Source organism: Lagopus leucura, unplaced genomic scaffold (assembly GCF_019238085.1).
Source record: "Lagopus leucura isolate 7727_CA_CO unplaced genomic scaffold, USGS_WTPT01 Super-Scaffold_1, whole genome shotgun sequence".
NCBI classification, from domain to species: domain Eukaryota; kingdom Metazoa; phylum Chordata; class Aves; order Galliformes; family Phasianidae; genus Lagopus; species Lagopus leucura.
Window position 1 is genome coordinate 33525940 of NW_024962250.1, and position 24752 is coordinate 33550691.

General features: G+C 41.5%; 1 protein-coding gene across 7 annotated transcripts in view; it reads left to right on the plus strand.

The window, feature by feature from the left end:
- Positions 1-24752, plus strand: part of KLC1 (kinesin light chain 1) — a 60901-nt gene that overhangs the window by 7238 nt on the left and 28911 nt on the right. For 3 of the 7 annotated variants that reach the window (XM_042866966.1, XM_042866975.1, XM_042866984.1), the window contains exons 1-2: positions 9704-9907; positions 23988-24249. In XM_042866966.1, the coding sequence (XP_042722900.1) occupies positions 23989-24249 (261 nt within the window). In that variant the 5' untranslated portion in view covers positions 9704-9907; position 23988. Of the gene's footprint in view, positions 1-9701; positions 9908-10227; positions 10293-23987; positions 24250-24752 lie in introns of those variants that run through there. The other 4 variants (XM_042866927.1, XM_042866955.1, XM_042866946.1 and 1 more) reach the window with 4 other exon arrangements.

Consider the following 24752-nt stretch of genomic DNA (forward strand, 5'->3'; position numbering starts at 1 on the left):
GTAAGTGAAACCGGTCAAATAGATCAAAGAGTGGCTTCTCAGTGCGCATTTCCTGAGTATAGGAAAAATGCAGAGGAGTGTTCTTATCATTTAGGTATTTAGCTAATCCTGTCAGAAGGAACAGCAGTATTTCTTATTTAGTAGCGTCAGCGTGTGCCTTTTTTAATCCATCTCCTCAGTAAGTACATAATAAAGCAAAAATGTTTTGCTAATATTCAGGTAATTCTAGATAGTTTGTATTGGGAATGGCTGTGTTCTGAGAATCTTTGGGTGTTTGCTAATCACTGAATTTCTCTACTGAAGCATTAATTTCTGTGGAATGTGAGAGGAGTAGGAAGAATTGTCAAATGGGAATTGACAGGCAGAACAGCTAAAGGTTGGTTTGAAGTGATCCAGCACCCTTAGGTATGACTGACAGGGATCTGAACAGCTTAGAATTTTTGAGATTAAATACAGTTCTTAATTTTATTGGGAATTTTAAAAATAGTGGAAGGAATTACTGATTAACTGAAAATTGCTAGTGGAAGAAAATTTTGTTCAGAAGTCCAGTTTGTAATATAGAGGCTGACCTGCTCTGGCTCCGTTTCAAGGGGACTGTTTTGTATGCAGTGTTCAGTTTCCACTATTGCTAAGCAATCCTGCTATCTTACAGAGCAATCAGATTTAGCCAAACAAGGACTTACTTTACATCATGCACAGAGCCCAAGGGGCACTTGTTTGCATGAAGGCTGGCAGGTTGAAAAGTTTTCAGGAAAAAATTCTATTTGTGTGGACCTGTAATATACATGAGTTAAGTTTTATATTAGAACGTTACCCTCTGATGGCTGTAATCTGATTAACAGCACATTAAACTCAAGAATATTCAGGTTCAGTTCTTTAAAACAAAAAACAATAAATATGAATTACTACTTCTTGAAAGTTTATTTCTTAATTTTCTTATTTCTTAATATGATTTTTAAGAAGATGGAACGTGATCCTCTTGAAATACTCATTAATATTCATTATTGTAGGAATTACTCCTTTGTGCTCTGACTTTGCATTCATTAACAGATTAAGATTAAGTATTCAGAGATTTAGTTGATTGATCTATTCAAGTGGCAGATGCTGTGGAAATGCAGCAGTACTTTTTGTTAGAAGTACTGAAGAAAAAATGACATTATTTGTTTTGTATGATCTTATTTAAGAGAAACATTTTATAGTACTGCTGCTGTCAAAATCAGAGTTTTACAAACCGTGCAGATGCACTGAAGACAAAGTCTTTGTTTCTTACAGCTGCTCGTGTTGTCTTAGTGGTACAAGCTGGATACACATTGAATCTCTTTTCTTTCGCTCTGAAGGGGAAGGAAGGCACAGTGATTTTTCCCTGCTGATGTACTCTGGTCCTCATCCTTAGGGCTGGTTCAGATGTGTTCTCAGGAGGGCCTGAAATGGCAGGAGACAGCAGGAATGATCGTGAGCATTGCTTGGCTGTTGGGACTGCTGGCGAGCAATATAAGCGTTTAGCATAAAGATGAGCAGTCCTGGAACTACTTTGAATCAGCCGTGAGTGGCAAGAGTTTCCAACAGCCCCCATGCCTGTCAAGAATTGCTGGCGTTCAGCAGTGGTCTGTTCACACAACCGCCTCCAGAGGATCTACGGATATGATTCAGCTGCAGAACTGGCTGTGATAACTTTCATCAGCTGAGCCAGAACACATCAACAGGCAAGATGTGAGTTTCAGAAGCATGAGAAATTCAGGTCGCTATTCGTACCACGTTGTTAAAGAACTTTGTTGACAAATTTTAGCTCCATCTTTGCTTTAAAAACAAACAAACAAAAAACATCTCACCCCAGAAGATATCCATATGATGATTGATGTATGGCATACTTTGGCTGTTTTTAAAGAGGTCCAGAAAAATCACAGATTTTAATGTCTAGAACAACTTGAAAGATTGGAAATCTAGATTCCTTCTGCAACGAATATGTAAGAAAATGTCTTCTGGATGTCTTTTATCTACCAAAATATTACATATTTAATATAATGTCTGGAAATCCTCAGTTTCCCTAGGCCTCATGAAATTTTTACCATGAAAAACAGGACAAAATACTAAGCTGACTATGATATGAGTAAATAGCCACAGGTGCTAATTTATGTTGAAGTAGAATTTGGCTCACTTCAAAGAAAAAAATCAGCTCTGCTGTAGGATATTATAGAGCAATTTTAATTGAAAGACAGTAAAAATTAATGCTTTGCTGCTTCTTCCCCAGTGCTGTTGGGGAAAAAAGGGGTATATTTGGTGTGACACCTGGAGACTTGCCAAGCATGCTTAATAGTAACTACAGCATTGCAGCTATACATCCAATTGAATTAAGTTCCGCAGTCATAGAACTGAGTAAACCAGGCTGATGCTAACAGAATCTGACTGAAAGGTAGCTGTTGAACAGGGCATTTTTCCATCTTGGGAAGATTTTTCTGTCTTTTGAATCATGAGGTTCTCACTTTCTTTAAAAGCAGCAAAGAATCTTATATCTAGGGCCTTGAGTCTATAGGCATTATCCAGCCACCACTCAAAACCCAACATTCAGTTTCATCTGTAATTAATAATGTAATTTCAACCTTTAGTTCTTGCATGTATTTACATGTAAATTAGAAAGGCAATCTCAATTATTTACAGTATGAGCTTTGTTATAAGGCACTGCCCATTAGTTTTCATGAGCAAAAAATCAAAGAGAGAGAAGGGAAATCAAATTAACAGCGTTCCAGCCTCCTTGGCTGCAAAGTGAGTGGGTTGGGAAAAGGCAAATGTGTGAACTATCTTTAAAGATACTTAGAGTGCTTTCTGCATCCAGGCATTATAAACGTGGCAGTAATGTTGTTATGGTCTTAGAGTTAATTGTAGGGATGTGGGGCACGTTAAATTGCTGCTCACAATAGAACAGTTTACTGGGTGGATTTCTGGTCAGTGTTACATGCTGATGACAGAAGATAGTTCTGTATGAGTCACAAGAGTTTTCAAATATACGGTCATGGTATATTGTTGGCCCTTTGGCTGGTGGTAACAAGCATGACTCTGTATAGGCACTAGATTTCACTTTCGTGGCTAATTTGTTTATACCAGCTGTTCCCAAATTTCTCATAGTGTTTATTTAGGCATGTTTCAGTTCCTGTTTACAGTATGTTATTTTCAATAACTAGGGCTTGATAAGCTGTGTAAAACTGCACTTACTACTGAAGCAATTCCAATGTATTTTAAGTTTTCACTAAAACATAGGCTTTTAAGTATCAGGAAAAAATTTTGTTAGAATATTACAGATTCAAAATCTCGAACACTGCAGGTGGCATGTTCCAGCAATTCCCTGGAATTTCCCCACAGGACTTGTCACCTGATATGGCTGAGTGAACCATGTATGTAACCAAAGTGCTCCTAACAGCCCAGCTGTTTCAGATGATGATGTGTTTTAGAGGACCCTTGTGACATAGATATTTTTTTTTTCCCCTTGAAAAAAATTACTAAAAGCTCTACTTTCTGTGAACTGAATTATAAACAGCTGGCCACAAAAGACAGAGGTCAAGGAATCCTGCTTTTAATTTCTGTCTCCAATTATTTCTTCTCTGAAGCACAAGTCTAGCCTCAGAATATCTCTGATGACTGGCATGCTGATGACACAACTACCTTTTCCTTAGCCAGTTTCTGCATGGGTTGCTACTCATCTCAGTTGCATCTAGCCATTGAGACACAAGAAAAACTTTCAGAACACGATCTGATGCAGCAGTATTTGCCAGACTTGATGTTTGTCAATGAATAGCATCCCTTTGCTAGCACTTTTGTATTGGTCTCTTAAACACCAATACACGGATGTATGAGGAATCCCTCTCTTCAGAAAAAGAAATAAACAGCTACGAGGCTAATGTCCTAATGTAAGGAGCATTGAAGTATGGATAGGCTGGGTCAGAGATGGATCCTGTAGAGGTCCTGGGGTGAACTGTGGAAGCCGAGTCCTTGAGATTGTCTGAATCGTGTGGGGAGCTGAGAAGAAGGCACAGAACGGGATTTAAAACCATTCTCCCCCTACCCCTTCTCCTCTGGGGGTACCAAATCCTCCTCTAGACTTTTAGGGGATTGTCCAGATCTGAGTTTTTCAAGAATACTTGCTCTCAGGTAGTTGTGATAGACGAGTCTGTAGAGAAAGAAACAGATGATCCATCGTGTAGGAGTGATTTAGCCCAGTGTTTAAGTCTGAGACTTGACAGCGGTGGTGTTTTTCTATATCATAGTGAACGTACAGAAGTGAAGAGCGTGTCTATGGCATGTCTTTGAACTGAATACGTTTCAGTGGATTTCTCTATGATGTGGAAAGAAAAGGTTACATTAAAGCAGGTTAAAAAAATTTAAAAAAAAGAATTACAACTTCTGAAACTGAAGCAAAAACTCCTTACAGCACACGCTTGCTGCAGTAAGAGGAAGGCTGCAAGGAGAGTATTCATATCGAAACTACTAGGAATATCATCATTTCTCTTCCTGCACCTGCTCTATTTCCCAGGAGAGAGAGGATGAGGAATGAAATGCTTAGCACAGGCTGTTCTGTTTCCTATTGATTTCTAGAGTGGCTGTGCCCTTCTCTGCCCTATATACTGCATACCATCCATCTAGCCAAAGGCAAATTCACAGAAGCCATTTTCTGCAGAGACATAATGGGTCATTGGCCCAGAAGCTACAGAAATAGATGTCACACAGCAGAGACATTTCCATTCCCCCTTCCCTTGGGGCAAACTGTATTACCATAAATTTCTTAGTCCAGTGCAACTCAGTATGCCTTTGGTTTGAATAGCCTCTTAAGCAAAGCAAAGATGTAAAATGGGCTCCTATTCAAAAATAAATAAATAAATAAAATTGCAATCAACTTTGCCCGGATGCCAAATGCATTTTGTGTAGTTCTATATACAGTATTAGTTAAAGAGGAGAGAAGAGCATTTAAAAGAAGAATTGAAAGGTGGATAAGGGTTTGGCAATTACTACAGTATGTGCAGAAAAGGAATACATCAAGTAAAAGGGAGGTTATTAATAAATCAGAATTAGGAGCCATCATTTTCAATAGCGATCATGGCACAAAATTGTAGCACATTATGCTCAGGAAAGATGGAGCAAATGGTAGCAGAGAAGGGCAGCTACGATAATCAGGGAGATGTAGAATCTTACAAGACTTCAAGGGTTCAGTTTGTTTAGCCAAGCAAATTGATGGTCAGGAAGGGGAAAGGAATGCCAGAAATGCCAGATCTTCTAGACAGGTGAGTGGTGGGAGGACCATCCAGGAGGTTTACCCCGGGAGAAACATCCTTTCTCTGCATTGGTTTAAATAAGTGCAAAAGGGAGGTGTTACATTTGAGGACTGAGAAATGCAAACAGAGAAAAGGGGCTAATCGCTAGCAAGGGAAAACAGATAGAAAAACAACTCAATTTGGCACAGTATCTAAGCGCATGAATTACCCTTGAGACAACACTGGCATGAGGTTCTCGGGCACAGAGGGCAAGATACCCAGTTGTTTTGCAATTCAGTTTCACAGTTATATTAAAAAACAAAAACTACTCGGAGGTCACGCACAGGCATACCCTGAGACTGGCATTTCTTGTGCTTAAGTGTACGCATGTAAGCATCAGAAAAGTGTAAGCATCAGAAAAATCACAAGTTCTTTTTTTAAATGTATATAAGAATCTTTGTGAGAGTAAAGAGAATACATCTTCCTTCCTTCCTTATCTTCATGAAGAAGCACTGGCTTACTAGTACTGAGAAAAGTTTATGTCCCAGTCTGTCCCTCTGCTTAATGTTGGCTGGAAAGAAGAATGTCTTTCTTAGAAGACAGAGCAATTGCTGGTTGGATGGAGGGGTAGTAAAGGCCAGTGCAGTCCCCTGTAGAGGCTGAAACCCACTTGCATGCAATGAATGAAGGTTCCAATCTAATTAACATCAAAAACTCTCTACTGCCAATCCTTAACCTGCTGGGAATTCAGATGCTTGAAAGTGCAATCTTGGGATATACTGATTCATACAGCATGGAGCATTGTAATTTGTCGAAGGCTAGGATTCTTAACTCCTTGATCATTTATTACGTTGAAGATCACAGAAGAAATTGGAATACATAAATATAGCTGTGTTGCTGAAGTTGTTTGATATTTTTCTTTATAGCTGCATTCATTGGCAGGAAAATTGTGTATCAGTATCTAGCATTCATCTGATTAACTGTGTTAGCTGAGGTTCTTATGTGCTATTTGTTTTGTTTCTTAAAAAAAAAAAATGTTTTGAAGCTAACTGAATGTCTTTTTAAACCTTCAGTATCTTTTGGATTTAACAATAGCACTCCTCTGTAATAATGATGGGATGAAAAGAATTCTGGGTAGCAAAATGTTAATGTCCACAGCAAGCATCCTGCTCTCTTTAAAAAAAAACTAAAAGAAATTGACTACTGAAATGGCCTGTTAGAGCTGGATTACACTGCATGCTTTATTTTCTTGTTATTTCACTGTGGATAGAGAATGTCAGGGAGAAACATGCTGGCTTTCATTTGTTACACTTTCCAGAAATCCTTGTGACTGAAAAAAGAGAATTCACTTCCATGTAAATGAAGCTTATTGACTTTGGAAGGAGGATTGTGATCAGTGTTTATTTTACTTAGTACTTTAATGCCATGCCCAACAGTGGGTTTCCTATGGCACGTTCAGGCATCTTGACCACGACAGTGAGTCATGTCGAACAAAATAAGGTCCTTTTATTCCCAAGTGCCTGAATTCCATCCTAACAAGGTTGCTCTGCATGCAGTAATTTGCAGATCTGTACAAAGGAGTTAGGCTAATGCTGTCTGCAGCTGAGTACTTGACACTTTTGGTCTTGAGCCTTGATTTTTATGTTTCCTGTTCTTCATAAAGGACATTCTTGTAGGAAATATAAACTAAAAACATATGCAACTGTCAAGTGATAGTGATGAAAAGCCAGACAAGTTGCTGAATCTGGCCTTTCAATATTTATTATTACCAGGATGCTTTTAAACAGCACTTTAGCAGCAACTGAAATTATTCCAGTGAAATGCTTTATGGTAGCCCATATTTATAGAATGAAGTCATAGATATTATAGACTGTAAATTTAGACTTAAAAAACTTTTGTCTCTTTTGGCAGAAGGATCTTCTAAGGCAAGAGGATATAACAGCAGTAGTAAAATAAAGTGACCTACACTTCATAAATGAATCTGAACTTTTTTGCAGAGGCTTGCTCTGATTGTGGATGTCAGTCAAACTGAATCTTGATTTGCTGTGTGAATTTCTCACACTTGCACTTCAAAATATAAGAGCTTTTTCTGCTGCATAAACTGAACTGTTTGATTTGCTCCATCCCAATGCAAATTCCAAACTCTTTTATGGGAGAGGAGGGGAATGGGTATATTGAGAATAAAGAATTCAGAATTATAAATAACATATTTGGGGATTTTACTTTAATACCCACTTGGGTGACTGCAGAAAATAATAGTGACCTCGTTGAGCAAAGAATATTTTAGAGACAGTATGTCTAGGTCACTTCATCCTAAAAACAGGGCACACAGTGTAACTAGTTTCCTGGGACAAGACGGAAATGTGGGCAGCAGACAGCTTTTCTGCTGGAAGAATGCAGGTAGCTTATGGAGAAGGAACAAGAAAAACAAGATCCAGCTGGAGAGAAATGATAATATTTTGGGTCAGGCAGAAGCTTGAGAAGAGACAGTCTCCTGTGTCTATTCCTCTTTGTGTGTCATATCCAGAGGTAAGCAATACTGCACATTAGTTCCTCTGCAATAAGCAGCCTTGCTGCACAATGCAGCTTGTAGTGTGTGCTGCTTATGTGGAAAATTGCAAGCATGCATATACATCATTAGGCAGCATATTATGAATCAGGGTCAAAGCTGGAGTAGGTGCTTTGTTCAAGAGATACTCATTTCCCTGGGGTAAGCAGCTAATTGCAGGATATCTTTGAAAGCAAATGTGTGATAGGAAGAAAGCAATGAATATTGTTTATTCAAAAGACAGGAGGGGTTCCTTTGAATCAGTTCTCTTGCATAATCATGTAATTAGGGCATGTTCTATTTTTAATTAAACCTTTTGCATATTCATGAAAATTCTCTGAACTTGTGGACCAACTGACATAACTCTTCGTTTTAAAAACATGCATATGAAGGAATGGTTTTTCATTTTGACCCCTTTCATATTACTTTCAGACACCTACTTACCACAATTACACATAGTTGGCCAGGCCACTGCCTGGACTTCCCTGTCAATACTACAGTGCCCTTGGCTTTTCAAACCCCATAGGGACTCTCGGCTCATGCATTCTGCAGCCTATCCATTTTTCCCTCACTTTGTTTTGCTGGGCTCCTCTGACTACAGCATGAGTTGTGATTCCTTCTTCCATTTTTCTTTTAGGAATCCTGCCTTCTCACCCCTGCCATTCTGTAGAATTGTTTGATTGTTTCTTTGCAGACAAACAGACGTTAGCATAGCTTCCCTTGTGTATCTCAGAATTCACCGTGCAGGTGAGGCTGCGCATTCTGATTCACCACTACATCTCCATATTTCCATAAGTTTATGATTCATATCTATATGTACTGCAGGAGTTACACAGCGTTCAGATGATAATGCACCTTAATATTGTCTAGACATTAATAACATTTTTATAAAGTTAGGCTGTCACTGTTCCCCAATGATTCCCAACATACGTGGCAGTGCACTGTCATATTTAATGGCATTGTTCATCTCAGAACTCCTGTTTCTTCCACCTTTCTTCATTTCAGTGATTAACATGCACTCAATGGAACATAGATAAAATAGTGACCAGGAGGAGGCTCGGGGAGATCTTATTGCTCTCTGTAACTACCTGAAAGGAGGCCGTAGTGAGCTAGGGGTCGGCCTCTTCTCTTGTGTAACTGGTGATAGAAACTAGAGGGAATGGCTTCAAGCTGCGCCAGGGGAGGTTTAGACTGAACATTAGGAAATACTAGTTTTCTCAAAGAGTGGTCAGGCACTTGGAACATACTGCCCACGGATGTAGTGCAGTCACCGGCTCTGGAGGTGTTCGAGGAACGTTTGGATTTGTGCTGAGGAACATGGTTTTGTAAGTGCTACTGCTGACAGGTGGATGGTTGGACTGGAGGATCTTGAAGGTCTTTTCCAACCTTGGTGATTCTGTGATTCTATGATGAGCAGGAGTGAAGTTAGAAGCTGCAAAGATTTAATTCTTGCAGCAACACCACCGAGTTCCCACGAAACTCTTCCATGTTACACTACACCTGTCAGACAGCAGGGATCTTTGGGGCGGCTCGGCGTGCACGAAGACAGGGATGCTGACAAGTACTAACAGCACAGAGCGGCACCCAGCCCTCACCTCAGCGTTTGCGCTCCAGCTTTAGCCTAAGCCCCTCTCCCCAGGCAGCCCCAGGACCGCCAGAGTCCCTCCTCACGTCCTTCCCCTCCGGTCGGACGCAGGCAGCCATGGCGGCGGCGCTGACAGGAGGCAGCGGACGGCTGCCATGACATCACACGGGCGGGGGGAGCGGCGGGAAAGGAGGGCGCCCCGGGGCTGCTGGGATAGGGAGGGCGGCCGCCATGTCAGGCGGGGCGGGGCGGGCGGAGCGCAGGGCGGGGCTGGGCGGGGCGCGGCGGTAGCGGCCGGGGCGGCGGCCGCCTGCAGCTGTCAGCGCCCGCTCCTCGGGGGCCGGGTCGGGCCCGTCAGCTCCTCGCGGGAAGCATCGAAGGCACGGCGGCGCCCGCTCTCTTTCTCCCCCCCAACAATCCTTTTCCTTCCGCCCGCCCATCGCTGACATCCTCCTCTGGCCGCCTCCTCTCCCCGGGCTGCGCGGCCCCCGCCGCCTCAGCGAGCACTGCGCACATCCGAGCCTGCAGCACCGAGCGGTGAGCGGGGGACGGCGGGCGGGCGGGTCGGGGCTTTCCTCTTCCATCTTCGCCTTTCTCCTCCCTCCCGTTTCTCAGACAACAAAAGGCTGCGCCGGCAGGCTGCGCCCCGCTGACAGCTCCGTCACTGCGCTCAGGCGACCCCGCAGCGCCGCGCGCTTTGTCCCCCCGCGGGGCTGCGGCGCCGCCGGCACCGCCCAGGGGAGAGCGGGCCGGGGCTGAGCGAGGGCGCTGCGTGGGGCCGCCGCACGGCGCGGCGGGGCGGTGTGAAATGGTGGAAGGAAGGAAGGAAGGAAGGAAGGCGGGGACGGCGCTGCTCGGGCTGCGGGTCGCCGTGCCGTGCTCCAAGAAGGTCCTCCGGCATCCTTGTGTAAAGTTAAAGGAGGTAAATCGGTAGGGGCGAGATAACGCTCATGCCTGACTGACCTCGTTAGTGCTGTCTTTTGGGCAGAGGTGAATTAGGAAGGTGTTTTATCCTTCTGGCTTTCTGCTGGTTTAGCTAGCGAGGTGTCAGGTCGGTACAGCTGCACAGCCCTTGTGCGTAAGCGCAGACCGGGGCACCGCGCCTCCTCCCTGCGTGCTGAGCGGGGAGCAGCCCGCTGCCATGGCCGGGGCGGCACCACCCAGATGGACGCCGCTGGGAGCCTCTGCTCCATCCGTCAGGTGCTTCTACGCCTTGCTTTTTTCTCCACGGAAGATTTCCTTCGGTGTATCCGACTTCATTGTACCAGCAGTGTTCGGGTACATGATCAGAAAGCAAAAGGAACTGGGGAAAAAAAAAGTGAAAGTTTGTTCTTACAGTCCGCTTTAAACAACAGAATGCTGAGCGAATGTCACTCGTGTTTTTCTGGTTTTTTTTTTTTTTTTTTTTTTTTTTTTGTAGTCCTGCGTTATAACGCCTTGAACGAGGAATCTTAAAATGTTATTTTTGTGTTGCAAATGGCAGAAGGTTTGGTAACAATTACTCTGGGAAGCAATTGTCTGTTCCACTTCCCTTTTGTGTTTGCACTTCTCTGAAATAGGAAACATGCCCAAAGGGTGTGCATTGGAAAGCTAGAAAGGAACCTTCGAGATTTACAAAAAAAAAGAAAAAGAAAAAAAAAAAAAAAGAAAAAAAAAAGTCAAAACCTTTTTGAATTCAGAATGGATTTCAAACTGCTCTAAAAATGGCTTTACTTTAATTGATTATGAATTCCAAAGCTTCAGCGAAACACGATAGAGGATATTATAACCCTGGGATTATAGAGACAAGTGAAAGGAACACATTCAGCATTTACTGGAAGCAGAGAGAAAACTGATCTCTGTGCTGATTCTGAGCAGAAGGCCTTGTATTTTGTAGGGGGTTGCCATGATTTTTTGCATTTTCTTTGTGAACACATGGTTTAAGATAACCTTTTTGTGACACTTTCAAAAATGTAGAAAACTGCAATTCCAATTAGGTGAGCACTTAATGCAGAACCAGGTAGCAGAGTGCAGAGCACTGAAATGGGCAGTTAGTGAAGTCACACAACAATGCGGTATCACTTCTGCGTCGTGTTGCAGTTGAAGTTTGGCAGCCTTTCTGTTTCTGATGGGTGGAGATCGAAGTGGACACTTGCACTAAAGAGCAATTCTAACAACGGTGTCAGTCTGGTCTCCATTCATTTTCTAATCAAAGAAAAAAGAAAACACAAAATTGTAAGTAATTTTAAAAGAAAATAATGCTATCCCCCAAACGTCTCATAAAGTTGCTTCGTTTGCTGCTCAGTACATTATTGGGATGTGCCAACAATGCATTATTAGTGAAACTAATTTTAAAAAGCCTTTGCTCAACGAAAGAAGAATAGTGCATAGAAATGTGAATGAAATTTGTGAAAGTCTACTGAATGTTTTGACATACAGTAATCAAAATACTGCTTGAAGGATGCATAAGGGTTATGAAAGCAATTGCTGCTTGCTCTGTTTATGAAGAATTTACCATAACGAGGTCAGAAAACCCTCACTTGTGTGCTACCCATAGGCTGTGTACGTTTAAACACAGAGAGAGATCTGTGTATCTACATGTGCATACAGACATACCTACCTATGTCTCTTAATTAGGAGCTTGGGGAGATGCTGAACCCTCCTGCTCTGTGCTGAGTCCACGTAATGCAGCTTCTGTTTCTCTTGAGACGTGTGGGCTCGTGCAGTTACTCTTTCATCTCTTACTCTGCTCAGTATCTCTGGAAGACGTGTAAGTTGGTTTATTCTGGTATTAGCAGCTGCTTTCCAGATGATTATTTTAAAACTCAATTAAGTATACAAATAACTTTTGAAGTACTGTTTTCCTGAAGGGATTAAAAATGAGCGTGGGTACATTCAAAGAAGCAAAAGGTGTTTTTGCACTTAATGTTGAACAGTGTAGTAGCAAAGACAAAGGCAAGCATACCGGGTTTATTTAAAGAAACCTTTTGCTGCCCATGTGCCTCAAGGTATAGCTCAGCATGACACATTTGTCATAAAGGTGGGATCTGACCAATTCCATCATCATTGCAATAGAAGTTACAAGCATTTCTCGTAGCACAATCTGCATAACACTTTATATTTTCCAAGTATTTTCTCCTATGAAAACACTGACCAAAGTTTAGAAAAAAATGTTTCTTTGAGATGTTAACTGTTGTTTTGCTTAAAACAAAATCGTTGGGCATGTAATGTCTAATCTGTACTTCCTGGTAACCAAGTACTAGTGGAAGGCAAAGTGTTTATTTTAAAAAGAAGCATTTTGACCTCAAAATAGAGCCAGTTATATCCTGAGTCATGCTCAGCTTGAGGTAGTGAGGCTCTCCCGGTCGTTTCTTTAGTGGAACGTTTTCCTGTCTAATAGCAAGCTGTAGAAATAAGTGTGGTTCCTTTGAAAAAATACTTACCAGTCCCCACAATCAATAAATGCCAGACCAGAAAGCAGGCGCTTGTGCTGGCTCAGATTTGCTGAGATGCGTTTGCTGCTTTGACTTCGGGGATTTGAACCAGGCACTTTGTTAGAGGGCAAGAGCCAGAATTACAGGTCCTTTCAGTGATGCAGGATTTGTTTCCACAGGGTTGTGTTCGAGGTGCTTTGACAGATAGTGCTGTGCTTGTTTTGGAAGATGTTTTTTGTAGCAGACAGTTAATATAATGCGTAGTGACAGGCCGTGGCTGATAGGCAGGCATGAGTACCTAAAATGTATTTGGGTACATGAACAAAGAAATGGTATTCAAAGGACAAACACTGAAGCACAGTTAATGCTTAGTTTCTTTATACAATATAAAATTAGCATATCTAATCTCTGATACTTGATAGTTTCTACAGATTGAGTCAGCTAAGAAGACAAATGCAAGTAATAGTATCTGTCTGTTGATTTAATCATGGTTTGATTCTCTGAATCCAGCTTATCTCCCTTGGGTTCTGCTGTTCAGCTCTTTTCAGTGCCCTCAGAAACAATCTTTACCCTGAAAGCTGCTTTGACCTGCAGGTGGAATTAAATTGAATTTATTTTTTCAAATAATTACTATTGCTCTTTTTTTCTTCCTGTTTTCTTTTCTCTCTCCTAAATTAGGAAGCATGTAGTCTTCTATTCCGAGTGTGCTTTCCACATTCTACTTAAACACAGATTTTTTTGCATGGTTTCTCAGTATCATGCCTTGATTACACTCAAATATCTTTGTCAGGTTGCCCTAAAACAGAACAGTTTCCTATTTTGATTCTTTGTAAATATCTGCCATAAAACCCATTAATCGCTTTAAGGTGATGTTTCTGTGCTTACATCAGAACCATAGCTGACTTTATTGTATTCCATAGTGAAGAGAGTGAAGGATGTAACCAGTCTGGTCAGTTATACAGCTTCCTTATAGGTGAGCAGGGTGGGGTGGTGGCTCACTGCAGCCTAATCACTCTGTGAGCACAACCCTGTGTTTATTTGCACGCACCCCAGAAAACCATTTTAAAAGTTAATGATGCACTGATTTACATTCAGAAGGTCAAGAAGTGTCAGATGCATTTTTCCGACATATATTATTTTCTGACAGTTAATATCTGCTTTTCTTACAATATGTTTTGTGTATATCCTAGGAATCAGAGTTGTATCTAAAAATCAGTCCATTTAAATGACAATACCTGGCATGTCAGAATGATCAGATAACAGGCTGTATATCAGTATATCATAGTTCTGGGTATTTTGTATACATACGCTCTATTTTGTATACATAGACTGATGAACTGTTTCTTGTATCCTGTGCTGCCATCCCTCTCAGCAATACATTACTGCTAATGTTCATAGAGTTCTAATACTGTGCTTTGTCTAGAAACAGCACCAGTAGGTAAATATTACCAAAAGATGAAGGACAGTGTGCTGGTACGTGTGTGTGCCATTCCCCTGAGAGGGGGAGGTGGCTTTAAGCTCCAGGGGACCGCAGTAATCGTGTTCCTGTGGTGCATCCTGAGTGTGCTTCTTTCCAGCTGAGGTAGCTGGGTGATCTGCAAAGCATGCCGTGTGGGTTTATGGGCTGATGGGAGAGGGAGGTGTGTTCTGTACTGGGGAGAGGAGGGTCCCCTTTTTTCTTTTTTCTTTCCTGCATAGCATATTGTGCTTCAGATGGAGTGTTTCTATGGATGTTCTTTTGTCAAACAGTGTCAGGCTGTATCACGTAGGAAAGCCACAGCTGTATCCTCCAACTTGTGCAGCTTCCATTTCAGAGAGGCAGCTGTTACTCCTTCATCACTCATCTCTGTTGGCTTTAACATGTCATTTGTTCAGTGGTTAAATTAGATGTGTCCCCCAAGTGTTTTGAGGGAGAAGCAGCATTATTTCCTCCCCACCGATCAGTGCTGTGTGTATCTGGATTAGCACGGGTGGTGGGATGGTAAGAAGAGGTTGGAGCAGGAGATGGGGAGGCAGCAGCCTCGTAAACTGTTTCTGCTGACAGAAAAGTAATATACAAGTGTCTAAGGTTATAGCTGAGAGTCTCTTGAGTCTCAGGGCTGGTTTATGTAGAACCACACTCTTGCCACATGTTCTGTATCCTCATTCTGTTAACATGGAAACAGCACAGGGAAATAGATACGTTTTGGCTGGGTTTAAGCCCCAAACCTGTTATTTTTCTCTCTCACCTTTGCCTGCAAGATAACACAGTGAAAGGAGCAGGTCTTTTGTTTGTTATGGACAGGTATGCTTGTGCTGCTGTAGCAGGAGGATGTGAATGAGATGTCTGGCTGTGTGTGGAGCACTGCCAGCTTTTTGTCTCCAGCCATTACCTCAGTGAGTGAATGCCCGTGGTCTGCACCAGATACCTGACAGCCGTTTCTCTCTCTGAAGTCTCTCTCATATAAGTCTGTAATGGATGGGAGATCTAAGAATGCACTATTGTTTATGATTTCTGTGGATGTACTGCTGTACTGAAATATGGAGTGGGGCAGGAGCTGTGATGGTGTTTGTCAGTATGCCAGCATGGGACAGTGACCCAGAAGTCTCACTAGAACGACTCCTTAGGAAGAAGTGTCAATTTTGAGGTATGCCTTGGGAAGATTTAGTGTGTGAAAACGTGGTCACTGTGTCAATGTAAGGCAGAATCATATTTAATAGAGGGGATGTAGTGCAGCTGTATTCTGCTCTTGGAGTGCTTGGAACACAGACCTCCTCCTGTCCTTGGTGGTTGTTCCTGGTGGCTTAAGACATCACCCATAGAAGACAAATAAGGTTTTGTTATGGTAGTGGTAGCTGTATTAGCCAGATGGCCTCATTTCTCAAAATTTGTTTTCTATCAGCCATCTTTTGGAAAGGCAAGAGGCACCAACGGTGACTTTGTCTTCACATCCAGTATTGCTGTTATTGTGATGCCCCATCTCTGGAGGTGCCCAAGGCCAGGCTGAGTGGGGCCCTGGGCAGCCGGAGCTGGGGGGAGCAGCCAGCCCATGGCAGGGGTGGGGGCTGGGTGGGCTTTGAGATCTCTTCCAGCCTAAGCCATTCTACTTGATTACATCTCCTTTCCATTGCTCAGGAAAGAGGTAAGTCTTTCTTACTCAGTAGCAATTTCTCTTACAGTACTTTCTAGTTACAATTATATGCCATATGTTGCTTTTAGAGCAATTTTGCTGTTAGAATAAGACTTAGAAATTAACACAAGTTTTGAGTCTGTGCAGCATGCAGGTAGAGAGTAAAGATGCCCAGCATATTTGTAAAAGCAGCAGTCAGGGAGGTTTGAATTACACTGCCTGCTTGTCATTTGTGCAGCCATTGAATCTGTTTCTTAATTCCCCACCCAGTTGTTGTGCTAACAAATGGCCAGGAAATATGCTGGATGAATTTGTTTCTTCCTTTTTTATTTTTCCATGTCACTCTTCTCTGCTAGTGTGGCTGCGCTTGGTGCAAGGCTAGAAAATGTGTGATAGTTTGTTTCTAGTGGCACAGTTGTTTCAGGATATGATTGTTCTGCCGTCCTAGGTACAGGATTGCTTTCAAATCAGTTTTATCCAAATGCAATGGTTTTAAATATGAGGTTAAAGTCCTGAAGGAGCACTGAGTGCTCTAGCAATCGTGGAGATAAATGATGAAGGTGTGAGATGGCTGGAAATGAAACTATGGTGCAACCCTAAGGTGTGAGAGCACAGGATGGAAAGGTAACTTTGCCAAACACAGGGCTGGAGCCCTGTTGTACCACTCCGTACCTCCTGGCCCTGGAGACTTCAGGACCATCTGACTGTTTTCAGCTCGGAAAGCAAACGGTATCCTTGGCTCCATCAGAAGAGGGGTGGCCAGCAGGGACAGGGAGGTGATTGTCTCTCTCTACTCTGCTCTTGTGAGGCCTCGTCTGGAGCCACCAGTACAAGAAAGACAGGGAGCTGTTGGAGAGGGTCCAGAGGAGAGCCACAAAGATGATCAGGGGACTGGAGCACCTCCCCTACGAAGACAGGCTGAGGGAGCTGGGCTTGTTCAGCCTGGAGAAAAGAAGGCTGTGGGGTGACCTCATTGCAGCCTTTCAATACCTAAAGGGAGCCTACAGAGGGGAGGAGAATCAACACCTTGAAAGGGTAGACAACTGCAGGACAAGGAGAAATGGATCTAAGTTGAGGGAAGGCAGATTTAGGTTGGATGTCAGGGGGAAATTCTTTACAGAGAGAGTGGTGAGGTGCTGGAACAGCTGCCCAGAGAGGTTGTGGATGCCCCATCCATCCCTGGAGGTGTTCAAGGCCTGGTTGGATGGGGCCCTGGGCAGCCTGGTCTGGTGTTAAATGGGGAGGTTGGTGGCCCTGCATGTGGCAGGGGGTTGGAGCTTCATGATCCTTGAGGTCCCTTCCAACCCTGGCCATTCTGTGATTTTGTGAGCAAGCACTGCAGATTGCAGAGTTAACAAGGGCATGATTAACCACTTTAGAGCAGAGTCACACACTGTATCAGAGAGCTAAGATGCACCCAGAATGATACAAAGTTGTTTCTTCTAGGGGGTTGCATCACCTGCTTTGCTTCCTATGAGATTGAATTTGTCAGTTGCAAAGTGCTGTCTGGTACCTGGTGACTGCCCTTGTAAAGGTTTGGTGGAACGTTTGATGATGCACAATTAGTTTATCCTTAATATTAAGGACAATGTTTAGTTAGGGTAGTATGGTTAGATCGTGATTGGACTCGATGAACTCTAAGGTCTTTTGCAACCTGAGTGATTCTGTGATTCTGTGTCTGAATTATTTCATTTTGCATCTCTTCCTGTAGTGATTTTGGAAGAATTAGCTGAGTGTTTGGGGGTTTCATTTTTTTAAATGAAAGCATAAGGGTGAAAGGGGAAGGTTCTTCACCCTAAACTTTGAAGGGAGAATGCACTGCTTGGAAATATTCCTGTACTTTTACCTGAATGCTATGTAGTATTAAGATAAAAAGATGCTGTTGACAGCTTAAATTTCAAGACATTTATTTTTAAAAACACTTTGCTATAGCTGCATTTCCCTGTTCCACCAAAGAGATTTCTCTCATCAGCTAGAATCTGTCTACCAAAAATATATTCTATAGGATGAAGACGTGGCTGCACAGGTTGGTAAGCACATGAGGAGCCAAGTGCTGCTCCCACACAGAAACTAATGTAGACAGTTGGAATACTGAGGGTAAAAAAATGTGGGATTTGATAGTGATGGATTTGTAACTCAAACTGTCTTGTCAGTATTTCTTTACAAATAGTGACAATTTCCTTTCAATCCACTTGAAGTAGGTGTTTATAATGCATGTCTTTGTAACAACAAAATCCTGAACTTCAATACAAATTCTTGAATAATTACCCTTGCTTTTTTTTTCTTGATGTATCTTTCATTCTTGTCACAAGTATTTTTAATAACCGTATGCGAATATGATGACTTCTTAAATCACTCAACTTGTGATGCTTTCAAGAATGCTTATTCTGCCTTTATGTAAGTACTCTTTGTGTTAAAATGTGCCTTAATCTCTGGTTGTCACAGTGAGGTGGGCTTTGTGGTCGTAAGAATGAGGTAAATCCTATGGTATGTTGTGACAGTGCAGTAGTGAACAGGCAAAATGCTCTGCTTTCTTGAGGTCAATGTGTGGCTGCGTGAAGGTGCTTATTAGTGCTCACGAGAAACAAAGTGCAGCTTTGGAGGAGCGCGACAGAGGCTGTTTGGTGTTGACAAAGCAGTACTGCAACAGCAAAGCCTTGCTCCAGGAGGAGGAGACTGAGACTTGCTGTCTGTCTCTCTTCAGAGGCTGTATGGGCGTAACTAAAATTAACAAATGGGTATTAGAGCTTGTCACACACCTGTCAGATTTCTGGTGTGCTTGCTTCAGCTTTGACAGAGAGCCATCTCTGTAGTAACAAATGGATAGGAAGGTTTTATTTTCACCTATCTTCGTTAGGAACCTGAGATGCTAAGGCTTGAGAATGCACAGAGCCTAAGCTTTTCATGCTTGTGATGCAAGTGGACTGGATGTAGGATCCAAGCAGATGCCTCTTTCTGGAGGAAGAATAGCGCACTGTGATCCAAGAGCCCAGGAGGGGCAAGATGGGATTTGGCAGAGTTGTGGAATTCCAGATGTGGCTGAATCTAAAAGACTTTGGAAGTGGTTATGTTGGCAGGTTGTCAGTCTTAGAGGGATTGAGATTTAACTATATCACAATACTGAAATGGTAGCTTGAAGTGTTAGTTTGGTGGAGTACTATCAAAGGATTAATGCCGTAACAGCCTTTAAGAGCAATAATGAACTATTCATTTATTGCACAATTCTATGCCACTCCAGATACTTCTATGCTGCGTAAGGCTTTACTGAATTAACTATTTCAGTGGAAAGTCATAATTCCAATGGAAGTAGTTTACTTGCTACAGTAAGGCTGAAATTACTCTGAAGGGTTTTCTTTTTTGTCTATTATTTATGAGAAACAAAAAAATATTTTGAAATAGTGTTTTATTATTGATAAAACTGCAGATGTCATTGCTAATGAGATGCACATGCTTCACTAGTGTTGCTGTAATGTAGTGCTGTGATACAGAAATCTGAGTAAATGAGCTCTGCAGTAGGAATTCCCATAGCTTTGTCAGAGAGCTGTCAGCATCAGCCATGCTATAGGCTTACTTGGAGTTATGTTTTAATGCTTTTCACTTTAACATTGTTTCAGCTTAACGGCAGCCAATGGGTTTTCCAGGAGTTTGGACCCCTGGGTTGATCCTCACAAGCACTAAGCCTTTGCGTGGTATGTTTGCTTACCCAGAAAAATGTCTTGCAGTGTTATGTTGTAGGCCAAATTACAAATTTTATTCTGAGCTTTTCTTAGAATGTGTGCCCTTGACATTAAAGGATTAGACATGTCCTTTTTATAGTATTCACCTTGCATACCTTTGTTTTAAACCAAGCGGCAGGGCAAGCTTCTGCAATCGGGGTCAGCTGGAAGCTGGCAGAAGAAGCACAAGAATGTGTTTTGTTGTTGCTTTAATTCAGATGCTTGCTAGCAGGAATTTAATAAGAAAAAAAAAGAGTCCAAGGTGTGAATTGTTTTTGTTTTTAAACACATCCTTTTCTAAAGGACTTCTCTCAGCTTAAAGTTGGTTGCTGGTCAGGTGCAGCTCCATCTGCCGATCTGCTTCTGGTCGGTGGTTTGTGGCCTCCAGTACGTGCTGCTAATTGTTCTCACCAAGCTATTTTTAAGGTAGCTTTTGTGCACGTGTGCTGAATAGCAAAGACGTTTTGAGATCGTATATTTGGAAACCCGAGGCAGTACAAGCAGCAGCATTCTGATTATAGAAGTGGGTCAGCAACTGTACCTTCAGCCTGACCTCCCGCTGTACGCTGTTTCCAGATGCAGCTCAAGATTTTCTATTCTCTGGAGGTTCATATTATGCAGTATGATGAGGAGAGTCTCATGTAGCATGGGAATTCAACTGCAGCCCTGTGTACGTCAAACACAGGGAAAAAGCTATGCTGTTTTTTTCTGTGGCATCAGAGATGGCAAGTATTGAAATAAAAGGCTTGAACGTAAAGGACCATTTTGGTTAAAAGGAGGGCAAGCCAAGAAGAGAGGATGTTGTACGTTGTACGTTTCTTAAGTTGTGGGACTTGTGCTGGTAGAAATTGCTGAATAGAGAAAGTAGCATCTTAGATTGAAAGAATAATTCTTGCTTATCTGTTTTGTTAGACTTGGACGTGTCTGACTGTAAAGAATAACAGCAGCGCGTTTGAACTGCGATATTTTTTCAGCACGCCCTGGCAGGCTGTTCTGCATCGCTTTCATTTGTTGGTGATTTTTTCTTTCCATGCTTGGAAAGCCTGTGGTCTTTTTAGGTTTGTTTGAGAAGCGCTGCTCTCCGTTACTAAGCTGAGCAGGGAAAGCAGTTAGAGCAGTGCTTTCCGTGATGTAATGAGACGTGTGCCTGGTTGGAGCAGGGAATTAATGACTTAGAGACTGCAAGTAATGCAGAAGGAGACATGCGCACAGCAGATTTAAGATACTGAGCCTTGTCATTTAATTAAGGAGAAACTGGGAGTGAAATCAGGTTAAAAGCCCTTGAACAGACTCTTTATTATTCAAAACAGAATCACTAAGGTTGGGAAAGACCTTCAAGATCATCCAGTCCAACCATCCACCTATCACCAATAGTACTCACTAAGCCATGTCCCTCAACACAAAATCCAAATGTAACTGGTACCAGTGAACTGGGAGGTATATATTGGAGAAGGAAGAAGGTCGAACTGACAGATAGTAAGTCTGTAGGAGTTGGCAGCACATATAGATGGCAGGAGCAGTAGGGCTGGCCTGAGCAGGTCTTGTAGTTTTTCTGTTAAGGAAATGATTTTTCTTTTGTGCTGACGCATCATTCTGCTGTGCTCAGCAGTCCTGGCTGCTCTGCAGGATTGGGAGAATTTTATTTGTCACAGCGCTTCACAGATAATTTTTTTCAAATTGTCTTTTAAAGCAGTAATGATCAGACGCTAGATGTGATTACAGATTATCTCCCAAGCTTCATAAGCTTCACATGAAAGGAGGACTCATACAGCTAAGAGTACTTTCGTTCAAGAAATCAGAAATTATTTAGATTTCTTCTACCTGAATAAAATTTCACTATCAGGTGAACCTTTTTATTCTTGGAGGGAATCTATAGGAAGATGACACTGTTTTTTCTTTGAAGCAGGTGAGCACAAAATTATTTGTGTTTATGAGATCCTTAAATAGGAGTTCAAGAGCTTAAGTAGTCAGCTCTAGTGTGTGCGTGTGCGTATAAGCAAACTGTATCACTATGTTTGCAAATATGGCCAAATATGCCCTGTTGACCAATGGGCTTTTAAAATATCATAGGTATGGCACTGCACCACCACATTACTCTTAAGAGATATCAAATATTTAATAGCTAATCTGACACTTACAGAGAACCCAGTAACATGATAAACTGAATGTTTGTTACTCTCCCTTTCCTCATTTGTTCTCCAAAGTATAACATACAAAACCCTGAACAACACTGTCAACCACTTTTTCCCCGTGGTGCCAGTTCACACCTGAGATGCAACTGTGCACCCAGATGTGTCTCTTTGCTGGTTTTCTTCTGTTGGATAGATACTTCCCAGGAGCTACTTTACTCATTTTCACACGAAGGGTTGAGTCTTACAAGGCCTGATACAGCTTTTGGTATTACTTCATTTATTCGTTTATTCTTTTAGTACCAGTGAGTGGCTGTTAATTTATCAGTGTTCATTTCATTTTGATGCTGTGGTTTATATGTACAAATTCTTATTTTAAACCTCCATATGCAGCTCACACACAAGCACACACCTCCTTTCCATCTGTGATGTTACAGAATGACTCCAAAGCGCTGCAGCTCACAGAAGGAATTGCTACTCCTGTTCACATGAGACAGAAGCAAATGATTACAAACTCATTTTGGAGTACGGAAAAAATGTTGTAGGGAAGCTCTGGGTAATTATAAATGAGATTTCTCAAACTTCTCTAACACAAAATGAAAGCTTGTTTTCTAGATGTCCTCTGCCTTTTTATTTCCATATGATCAAAGGTTCTGTTCTTGTGTTCAGGATGGAAATTGTTAATTGAAGGCATGTAAGTATCCAGGATGATAATTAAAGTTGATCTGTGAGCTGCAGTTAGCATAACCCGTAACAGTTCCTCATACGAGTGTGCTTGTTAGAATATGTAAATATCTGTATATTTACAGATCTTGCTTTCATTAAATTATATGTAATTCATTTATACGTGATTTTTACAGTATGCATTTTAAAAAATGGTATTTATGCATTTCAGGTAATATTTCTCTGGTTATAAACGGGAAATATATAATTAGTGTTCTGCTCATCAGGATTTGGTGAGTTGATTCCTTAGCCAGCTAAATTTGGTGTTTCATACAGATACAAATGCTCCAGATTGCATCTCTGTATGAATATGAAGTTCATGTGAAGCTAAATGGTGGTAAAACTGAATTAATTGCTTTCTAGATTATCTGTGTTTTCAGACAATAGCTGATAACAAAATAAACCAGTATGTGGCTCTTCTCTGAGAAAGAAAGTCATAACAGAGAGGGTGGTTTGAGTGTGCAGAGAATGAGCAGTGCTCTATTTATGTAATGCTGTAGGGTAAGCACATCTTCCAGCTGTTGTCACAAAGAGGTGCACGTGTGGATGCTTGTTCCTTTGTGTTCTTCCCAGTACACTTGAAGATATTCGTATCCTCCTACGTTCTCTGTTCTCATTATAGGAGATTTTTCTAGTGGTGATGAAATAGGGTCAATTGATTTCCATCATCTGTTTGTAGTTTGGTGTTGCTATACTTGGCTGTCACTTCATTAACAGGACGTGCAATCATAAAAATACAGGACATTCTACACTTTGCATTTGGTAGAGGCATTTATGAACATCCAGAAGTCCTATAGCCGTGATGTAGTATGTGAGCTATTGATAAAATTGCACAGTGAAATGTTTTTCACAAAGTTTGTGCTATACATTTAGCATTCAGCAGCTGTTGCAGCTTCATTAAAACAGTTGTCTGAATCCACAGACAGTCAAACGTCTGTATGTGATTCTATATGAACACCTAGATGTGTAACAACAACGCCTTAGGGGGCAGTTATTAATTTTAAAACAGATTGTCCTTTTCCAAGGACTAGAAAAGCTAAGACTTCAGTTTCTTTCTTAACTGATCTCTCAGCCTTTTCTGAGGGTTGATGCTGTTTTCTTCTAGCATTGTTTTGTGGATATTTGTAATACATAATACATTTGTAATGCATAAATAGTGGCGTCTATCAGATTACAGTGTATTCTTTCAACAGCAGCTCTTATACTTGCTTCTGCACAAACCAGAATCCTATTTGGTGCTCATTAGAAATTCTTCTGCCATGTTGTTGTATGTATAGATTTTTCATTTATTGTTGAATCATGAATTGGTGTTAATCTTAACTCTGGAAATAGAAACTGGAAGCCTTGAAATGTTCAAAGCCAGGACTTAAAACTTTGTGGAAGTTGCACAAAAATACCATTATGAATATGCATTTCAAATTCTTATGTTTTAATGACTGAAAGAAAAGCTCTACCAGTGCATACTTTTAGAGAATCTCTAGTTTTATTTTTACCTTTTGGTTAACTATTGTATTCTTCCTTTTCAGAATGTATGAAAACATGTCCACAATGGTGTATCTAAAGGAAGAGAAGTTGGAGAAGCTCACTCAAGATGAAATCATTGCCAAAACTAAGCAAGTGATTAATGGACTGGAGGCACTGAAGAATGAGCACAACTCAATTTTACAGAGCTTACTTGAAACACTGAAATGTTTGAAGAAAGACGATGAAACTAATCTGGTTGAAGAAAAATCAAACATGATTCGAAAGTCACTGGAGATGCTGGAGCTCGGCCTTAGTGAAGCACAGGTAAAGCTCAAGTAGAAATAAAGCATTTCAGATTTTGACTAAATTTTTAGTGCATTAAAAAAATAACGAAAGACCATTGTTTGACTTCAGATTGGAAATTTAAACATAATCGGTTTTGATGGATGTACGTTTGTCTTACTGAAATTAGCAGTACGCTGAGTCATGGAAGTTATTATTTCATGTTAAGGAAGCAGGCTGCTGTAATTAATAGAGGCTGTCTTACTGTGTTACAGAACTAATTATACATTATGTTTCAAAGCCCTGAAGCCCATAGCTAAGCTCCTCTCTGCTTTGGTGAGGTGGCTGCTATTTTCTATTAGTTTTCCATGGCATTAGTCAGGTAACGAGCTGCTCAAACAAGAACCAAGCATCAGCACTTTAGCTCTGAAGTACAGGTGTGGAGGTCCTGCACAAATGAGTTTCCTTAGGGTTAGGAGACTGACCTTTCAGCTCTGCTGTGATCTTACATTTGTGTTCTTATTCCTTTGATTCTGAGATTCCTT